This window comes from Vanacampus margaritifer, chromosome 7, assembly GCF_051991255.1.
Source record: "Vanacampus margaritifer isolate UIUO_Vmar chromosome 7, RoL_Vmar_1.0, whole genome shotgun sequence".
Taxonomy (NCBI): Eukaryota; Metazoa; Chordata; class Actinopteri; order Syngnathiformes; family Syngnathidae; genus Vanacampus; species Vanacampus margaritifer.
In genome coordinates this window covers 2,673,144-2,681,978 of record NC_135438.1, presented here as the reverse complement: position 1 = coordinate 2,681,978, position 8,835 = coordinate 2,673,144, and the positions used below count along the sequence as shown (strand labels likewise).

At 41.0% G+C, this 8,835-nt stretch overlaps 1 protein-coding gene across 2 annotated transcripts; it reads right to left on the bottom strand.

The window, feature by feature from the left end:
- Positions 1-384: 384 nt before the first annotated feature.
- On the bottom strand, positions 385-8,830 carry LOC144054654 (ectonucleoside triphosphate diphosphohydrolase 7-like). Of its 2 annotated transcripts, XM_077569836.1 has the most exons (15): positions 8,474-8,830; positions 7,865-7,948; positions 7,557-7,715; positions 7,168-7,373; positions 6,928-7,078; positions 5,950-6,053; positions 5,625-5,684; positions 5,396-5,544; positions 4,677-4,843; positions 4,076-4,280; positions 3,842-3,961; positions 3,671-3,756; positions 3,425-3,586; positions 2,275-2,476; positions 385-690 (listed from the first exon to the last, which is right to left on the bottom strand). In XM_077569836.1, the coding sequence occupies exons 2-15, from the start codon at positions 7,870-7,872 to the stop codon at positions 601-603; spliced, it is 1,869 nt and encodes a 622-aa protein (XP_077425962.1). In that variant the 5' UTR covers positions 7,873-7,948; positions 8,474-8,830; the 3' UTR covers positions 385-600. The 2 variants fall into 2 exon arrangements, with proteins under 2 accessions (XP_077425962.1, XP_077425963.1); XM_077569837.1 differs by having other exon boundaries at positions 385-2,476; positions 8,474-8,829.
- Positions 8,831-8,835: the final 5 nt, after the last annotated feature.

The window sequence follows — 8,835 nt, the reverse complement described above, 5'->3', positions numbered from 1 at the left end:
CATAGATAGATAAAAAATGCAAAATGAAAGCGTATAATGTAAATTATAGTTTGAGAAAAAAAATATGAAAAATGAAATATGAAAATAAAAATTTCTATGAAATATGAAAATAATTTTTGGGGAAAATTACTAATTTATTTCATTTTTTATTAAAAAAAAACAAGAAATTAAAATTACTATGAGCATGTTATCTAAATTATAATTATTTGTATGATTCATGTTTTTCTATTTTTCATACTTTCTAAAACATTTATTATGAGCATATTTTAAATTCTGGCAAAAATATTTGCATAATTCCAATCTTAATTTTGTTACACTTTTTTTGATAAATATTTATATTTGAGAACATTTTTATGATAATTCCATTTGAAGGAGACTCAGAGGTTATTAAAATAACTCGTTTTATTGGCATGGAATCATTTGTGTTCACATTTGGATCATATCTGCTCACTATTGCACCTTGCCCACGTCGACAGGTTGGACAAATCATTTTTCTGCTTCACTTTGACAACAAAACAAAAAGGAATGTAGAAAAGGAACAATGCTTGTCCAGGCGCCCGATAAGAGTTCACAGCAGTTTGGATCAAAAACAATTTTGACCTAAGATGTCATCACCTGTCCTCGAGGGAACGACAAAGCGGGGGATGGGCAAACTAAACGGTTCTTCTGGAAAACAGACACGTGGGCCAGCTTCATTGGGGAGAGAGACAGAGAGGGGAAAAAGTTGGATATTGTTAGCTTATTAGCATAATTGCCTAATCCCTATTAGCTGTCACATCAATGAAAAATGTCTTGGCTAAATGCAAAAAATATATATTTCCATCAAGGTCATCTGCAAATATTGAACGAGGCAACTGGACTTGTGATTTGTTGAATTTAATTTAGAGAGCTAAGCTATTGGGCTAACGCAAAATAGTTTGTTTTCAACAAGATAATACGTTATCACTTTTTAATTTCATTTAGAGCTAAATTATAATTAAATAAAAATTGATAAAATTTGTCAAATATGTAACAATGTCTATTTCAATGATAAAATAATTCACTATTATTAAGCATGTGATTGAAACCAAACAGTTATTTAACTCTTTGACTGCCAGACGTTTTCAGAAAAGGGATGCCGTGGGTGCCAGCCGATTTTAAGCATTTTGACTGATCTTTCAAGGTCCATAGAAAATTATGTGTTTGGACTATGGAAACACACATACTACCAAAAAAGGATTGGACTCTCATCTTTCATCAGAAAAAAAAAGTTTGTTTCTACCTTATTCCGTTTTTCAGTAATCCACAATAGAAAATGGTTAGTTTCACCTCTGTTTTGAAACAAACGTCTTTTAACGTCTTTGGCACTCCTCCATAGGATTTTACTAAACGCTATTTAACGTTTTTGGCAGTCAAAGAGTTAATTATTTAAACTCAAGATTAAACACACATTTTATATCTGTTCTAAATGTACAATAAATGTTTTCTAGGTTTTCATACTCTTGTTGAAACTAAAAGAAATAGTTCAAATTAATTTTTGACGTCTATAGCCGTCAATGGCAGTGAATGAGTTAATAGAATACATTTTTTAAAATATGCAAAGTTGTTCCTTTGACTTGAATGTATTTATTCATAATAAATTGATTCACCAATTATTTGGGGATGTAAACGAATTTTAAAAATTGCTACATAGAAAATATTATGGTAATACATTTGAAATTTTTAATGTCATAATCAACCAATTCGTTTTAAAAGTTAAGTGTGTGAAATATTAGTTAACCAGGTCAATACAATAAAGAATGATTAAAAAATTTAATATCAGTATTTGAATAATTAATGAATTATTTCACAGAATGTGTCAAATTGTTGATTTTTTTACCTATATCAATTAACCAATTACAAGCGTGTACGGAAAGTCATCATGCACGTATATTGTATATTTTTTTTCCCAATGTTCCGAAAATGAATGATATTAAAGAAGTGAACCAACGCATGCACATGAACCAATTATAGTGTGAATGAATAGCAAAGTTGGAGATCTCGCCACAGTCTGCCCACCCCTACGACGAAAGTGTCGACGAGGGAATCATTCAAGTAGGACAGGACAATGATGTCATCATGTGCGGGGGGGTGGGGGGGGAAGCCGGAATTATAATCCGAGTGATCGCCAGATCGGGACTTCCTTATATGGTGATAAGGGAAGTCCCTCATCACTATACGGGGATTTTGATCTCCTAACCTATGTAGTCCCACTCTATAAAAATGCCTTTGGAACGCTTCTCAGGGTATGAGCACCTCTCCTTCGTCGGCCCAGAGCATGTCCAGCGTGTCGGCCTGCCGCTGCTCTCGCTGGTGGATGCGTCTCAGGCGCAGGATGTACAGCAAAATGGCCAACACCACCACCAGCAGGCACAGCGAGAACAGGTGGTGGTTGTAAACAAAGGAAGAACGCAGCCAGCTGGGGTGGCTCTGGCGCAGCGCCTCCTGCTGGAGATCCCTAAACATGACATTGTGCGGTTCGTGAAAAATTCTGCCAGACACCAGTTCACTGAGCAACAATACATTTTGGTAGACGTATCCATTAAGAATAGACCCACAAAAAAAAAAAAAGACTCAAGAAGTCTGCCAATTTAGCTTCTTTTTGGGGGACCTTTTGAATGTTTTGAAAATTCAGCCCTTAAAGCCAGTTTCACTGAACAACATAAAATTTGGTAGGGATGTCTATCACCAGGAGGCCCACAAAAAAAAAAGTCTCAGGATTCCCTGCCCTGAAAGACGCAGGACCCATTTTGGCGTCAATTTGCCAAAATTAGTTTGGTAGTGCCCCTCAGAATTTTTTTTTTTTAGGGTTTAGGCTACATGAAATTTGATAGCCATTTAAGGCTCAATTTGCATTTGCAGTCAAAATACCTTGAAGTCATAAATGATGTGAATTTCAGCCATCAAAAAGCCAGTTTCACTTAGCACCGTCAACCATGTCTATCACGAGTCGACCCACCAAAAAAAAAAAAAAAGTCTCAAAAAGACACTGGAGGTCTGTCATTTTGGTTTGAAGTTTTGGCTCAGTAGCGCTCCAAATCTTTGGCCATTTTTACTAAAAGCTCACTGAAGACAAATTCGTAACGATTTTGTCGACTGAATTTCAGCGACATTTGCTAAACAGATGAGTGACACAAAATTTTGGAGAATTTTGACAAAAAAAAATTTGTTTTAAATATTTGGTTTGGCCTCAAGTTTTTTTTTTGTGAACATTCAGCCCCCGAAATCTGTTATTTAGAAACATGACATTTATAGACATTTCTATCGTGAGTAGATCCACACACAAAAAAAACTTCTGCCATTTTGAATATGGACAGCCATTTAAGCTGAATTTGTCAGTTTTCCCCTCCAAGGATGAACTTCCTCCTCGAGATTTCCTCTGATGGTTACCAAGTGTGTTGCGCACCTGAGTGGCAGGAATCGCGTTTTGTACAAGATGGCTCCCAGCGTCCACTGCACTTCCTTGTCATAGACCAGCTGCGCCGTCCTCAGGCTGCGGTAGTCGCTGGGGAAGCGGAAGCCGGCGTGCAGAACCTGGAACATCCACGCCGACTTGAAGCACTGATACCTACGGACCATGACGGAGGAAGAGCTCAGCCGTCTTTACCGCGGTTCCTTAACCAGGTAAGAGGAGGGAAAAAAAAGAAAGTACTTGAGTCTGTCGATGTCGGCCTGCTGGGAGAAGAGCTTATTGTCCAGACGTTGTTTCAGTGTTGACCACTTGGTGGCGCAGAAGTCCTACATCGGCGTCACAAAGACACCAGAAAAATAGTAAAGAACACATTTTTTTCTTTCTTTCTTCTAAATCAAAGTGTGTCGTTACCCTGGCGGCTCTTGAGTATTTGTCACTGTCGTACTGTCCACCCATGCGCAGTACGTCCTCCATGCAGTAGTAAAACTCGGAGAATCCGTAGAACTCGCTGTTACTAAAGTTGATGGGCGCCTAAAAAACGGGAATAATTATTCATACTGGATCATAAAAATATCTAATACATGATCACAATATATGTTTCTGCATCAGTTCTCCGCCTTGCCTGTAGTAGGTAACGCGTCTTACCTGGTAGGCGCCCCCTGCTGCCGCCATGCTGCCATTGCGGAGGCCCAGGAAGGGTTGGATGGCCTCCAGGCAGCGGGCCCAGTCTCCCTGACCTCTCAGGTGTACGGTGCGGTTGTCTCGGACCAGTGTGTGCGACAAGGCGAGGGGCAGGCAGGGGTCCAGGTAGGGTTTGTCCTCGCTCAGGCCCGTCAGAGTGTTCGGGAACCTGAACCGCCGAGCACATACAAGCGCCCGTTACGGGTGCCGCTCGCTACAGGTGGCAGCTTTCGCTCAACGTCTGACCAACCGATCGGAGGACGTAAAAATGATGATGGTTCTATTAACTGGTCAGATTTGACTGATTGTGAAGCCTTGGGTCGAGTGCATGGCAATGCATAGGGCTGAAATCTGATTGGACAAAATAAATACTTTTTTTTTTTACTCTTTACTTTCTCTATTTAGTCTAGTGTAGAAATGACCATTTCAAAGCTTGATTGGAATAAAATAAATCCCCTACAAGCAAATTTAGTTTGGAATGATTTGTAAAATAACAATTGAAATCAGATTTTTGTGATACCAATAAAGTTACTTACAAAAAAATTTTTGTGGCCTGACATCGTACCTGTTGTTGTCCAGCGTTCTGTTGATGACGCGCTGGTCGTAGCGCTGTCGGGCCATGTTGCCGCCGAAGCCCAGGAAGGTGGTGACGTAGACGCGGTACACGTGCTCCGTGTGCTCCACGTCGCAGCCCAGGTTGAACTCGGCCAGGACGCTCTTGCCCGCCTCCTCCTGAAGCACCAGAGCGGCGTTAGCCATCTTCCCTCATTAGCATAGCATGTGTTGCTTTAGTATATTCATGATAGTAGTCAGTTATTTATTTTACATTTCTTATTCAGTCATACAGATGTTGCTTCACTTAGTCATTATTTTTGCTAGTTTGTTGTTTAATTGTTGCAGTACTTACAGTAGTTTGGTAGAGGATTAGCAACAGTAAGCAGTTAATTGGTTACGGTAGCTAAAGTAGTTGGTTAGTTACCATAGTTATTTTAAATTGGCTATTTAGTCAGTGACAGTAGCTAGTTAATTGCTTCACTTTGACAGTAATTGAAGTTGTTAATTGGTTACAGTAGGCAAAGTAATTAGTAGTCTAACAGTAAGTTAGATTAGTTGAGTGCAGTCATTGGTTAGTTACTGTATTTTTTGTTTTGTCATGTCAGCAGTAAGTTAGTTGGCTACAGTACCTAGTTAAATTAGTTCATTGGTTGCAGTGTTTAGCTAGTTTGTAGGTTTGTTACACTAACTTGTAAGTTAGTCAGTAATCGTCAGAGGTGTCACTCTGACCTCTTGCGGCGAGCTGAAGCTGATGGCGCCGGGCACCTCGTAAGCAATCTGGAGCGAAGCTCCGCCCATGTCCATGATGCCCACCGTGCGGCGGCGACTGATCGGCCGCTGGTTCTGCGAGCCGGTGGTCACCTCCACAGTGGCGTCCTCTGTGCCGCGCAATAGAACACCAGGGTTAGTTTTTAAGTTTTAAAATGTGCGTTGGTGGCGGCTTGTGTGGCCTCCTCACCGTCATCAGCGTGGTCAAAGCGGCCCAACACAAAGTTTATGCCGATCCATGCGTAAACGCCTTTGAACAAACAAAAAACACCTTAGTGCTTCCATGCCTGTTCACTACTATGTAAAAAAAAAAAAAAAAAGTGACTGTAAACTATCCAATATTCAAATAGCTGCATTTGTGCTCTTTCTGAAATGCCATGAGATGGCAGCAAAGCACTGTTTTGGTGCCATCTTGTGGCAACTTAGTGAATCGCAGAAAAAGGCAAATAAGATGCAAAGAATACAGGATATGTTCACCCCAAAAAATAAATCCTCCAGAATAAGTATTGGCTCACCTTCCTGCTTCCCGGAGATGACTTCCGCATGTGAGCGGGAAAACAGGAAGTCGATGTCAAGCGGAATGTCCTTTACCAGGTCGTCCAAGATGGCCGCCTGTTGGCTGCACGAAAACCAATTCAAAACACGCCTGGAACCCATTGATTACTAAATGGCTGCCTGAGGCCTACAATGGCTTCCAAAAAAAACCAAAACAATCCTCATTTGGATACAATTCTTGGATGGGTAAGTTATTTTTAAGTTATCTCTTATCTTGCCAGTTAACACGCTCCTCAGCCCGTTTGCTAGTCATCAAGCTAGTGGTCATATTACTTAATTACATCAGTTGGTTACAAAGATGTTAGTTTATTAATCAGTTGCAATAGTTTGATTAGTAGATTGACTGGTAACTAGTACTGTTCTAGTAACTACCTTATCGTGTTAGTTAAAAGGTTCAGAGCATGTTTGTAGTGAGTTACCGTGTTGTCAATTAATTAATGTATTGGTTGGATTCTTACAATAGTTACAGCAGTCTGTCGTTAGAGAAGTTATAAGGGTTGGTAGTCCATTAACGAGTTACTTCATTAGTTAGCTTGCTAGTTATCAAGATGTTACAGAGTTAGCAGTTAATTTGTGTTGGTTACTTACGGTAGTTGCATATTTACCGCAGTTTTGCAGTTAGTTACTTCATTAGTGAAAGTAGTTAGTTGGTTGCACTAGTCAATGAGTTAGTCGTATATTAAATACAGTTCTCAATTCAACTTTACTTATAGAGCACTTTATAAACAACCAGAGATGCATACAAAGTGATAAAGTAAATATTAGACATTTGTATTTACAGTAAGTAGTTAGTTACAGTAGATGGCGTAATAGTTATTAATTAAGAGTAGTTGCACTATTTAGTTACAGCAATCAGTTGGTTGGTTGGTTACATACTGTAAGTGTCTTATTGGTTAAAGTAGTTGGCGATAACTATGCGAGTGTTTAAAACAGGATACCTGTCTGGCAGGAGCCTCATGCCGGCTGTGCAGAGGATGTATAGCGGCGTCTCCTTGTGTTTGTTCTGGGGCACGTGGTTAGCAGCGAAGCTGAGCAGAGGATGCAGGTAGTCACTGGCACTAGTCGGAGATGCCGCCAGTGAGGAGATACCTAAAAGTCAACACAATCAATCACATTCACAATATATACCTGGAGAGAAAAAATCTCCAGGGTTTATTATAGTTGTTTTTTGTACTGACCCGGTTTAATCTTCTTGACCACAGGCTGACGGTCAAGGTCCCTCATCTGCCGGATATCGAGCAGCGTATGGGGGTTTCCGTTGTGGGGGGGCCAGTAGTACACGAAGACGCGAGAACCGCTGCTGCCACAGTCCACCACCACGCCATAGTTGAGACCGGCGTCCTGCACGTTGGTGGCCTCCATGGACTCGGCGCTGGAGAGGTACCTGGAGGCAGCCAAAGGGTCAGTCATCAAATGGACGCTACTGTACCTTTAAGGCAGGAACCGTGTGAAGAAAAACACCTGCACTTGTTTTCTGATAACTTATCACAAGCATTTGTGTTTCCTTACACCAAGGACAAGCCCTGCATGAGCCAAATGGTCTACAGATGAACATGCATCCACTCACTTGCTGAAGCGAGTCCCATGTGGTCTGCGGGGGCTCCGCAAGAGCCTCTGGTGGGTGCCCAGGAGCAGCAGGACCGAGGCGGCCAGCAGGAGCAAAAGTAGCTTCTGCCTGGGGGCCACGCCGCAGTACCAGGACGCCGGCAGGAACCACAACGTGATCCTGGACACACACGTAACACACACTTATGGACCTTTGAGGGGGGCTACAGCTATTGCCACACAGAAGTATGTGTGACGTTGTGGTGAGAAGGTCTTAACGCACAGCCATAAAAGTCAACACACGCTGACAGGCGATGCGAGGTGCGTTACCGTGCCATATGTCCACCATGCGGGCTTGTTGAAGCGCACAGTCGTCACCTCATGGTCGCTGAAGCTCTCGCACACAACTCTGACCTGTGTTGAAAACATTTCAATACACAGAACAGTTCTTGTTAATGGGTTAGTTGAATATTTACTTTGTCAGTCAGTAGCAGTTACAGTAGGTGGCAAGCTACGGTAGTAATTAGTTAAGCTGAATATTTAGTTGGTTATTTCAAGCTGGTAGTTTCGTCAGTTACAGAAGTTAAGTGGTTAGCTTCAGTAGTCTTAATGGTTAGTTAATAAGTTTGAGTAGATAGTGTATTATTCTGTCAGTCAATGTGACACTGTATGGGCCACAAAGGATCACGAGATTACATATTAATTCACACACAATCACCATTGTGCTTTTTCCAACAGCTTCTAGGTTGTTCAACACGCTGTAAAATATTACTACCTCCAGTTTACATTACTCACCTAGCTTTTTTATTTCTAGTTCTATAACAAGACATAATAAATCGCCCAAAGATGCTCCATCTGAGCTGAACGTCCAGTGGTTTATTTTAGCATTAAAAAGCCAAAGCAATCCATATGGTGATGTATGACGTCATTTAAACCTACCGTAAGAAACTGCTCCTCGGCCGTGACGACACAGCCCGACACTTGTTGTTGCTTCGACAGACAATGAGAACAAAATATGAATTATTCGAGGGAAACGATAGAATAATAATCGAAGGCGACAACGAGAACCGTCCGTAAAAGAATCCGAAGGTCCTACTTCCGGTCGGCACTACGTAATTACGTCAGAGAGCGTGGCTGAGTTTGAGAGCTGCATTCAGGTGCCGTAGGAGTCTTGTACATCGTTACGATACAAATCCGACGAACGTCAAAATTCGTATGTTATTTTTTATAATATATTGGGTATTTATTTTATACACAACATTACGATTGCAAAAACAGGCGTCAAATTTAATCAGTTAATT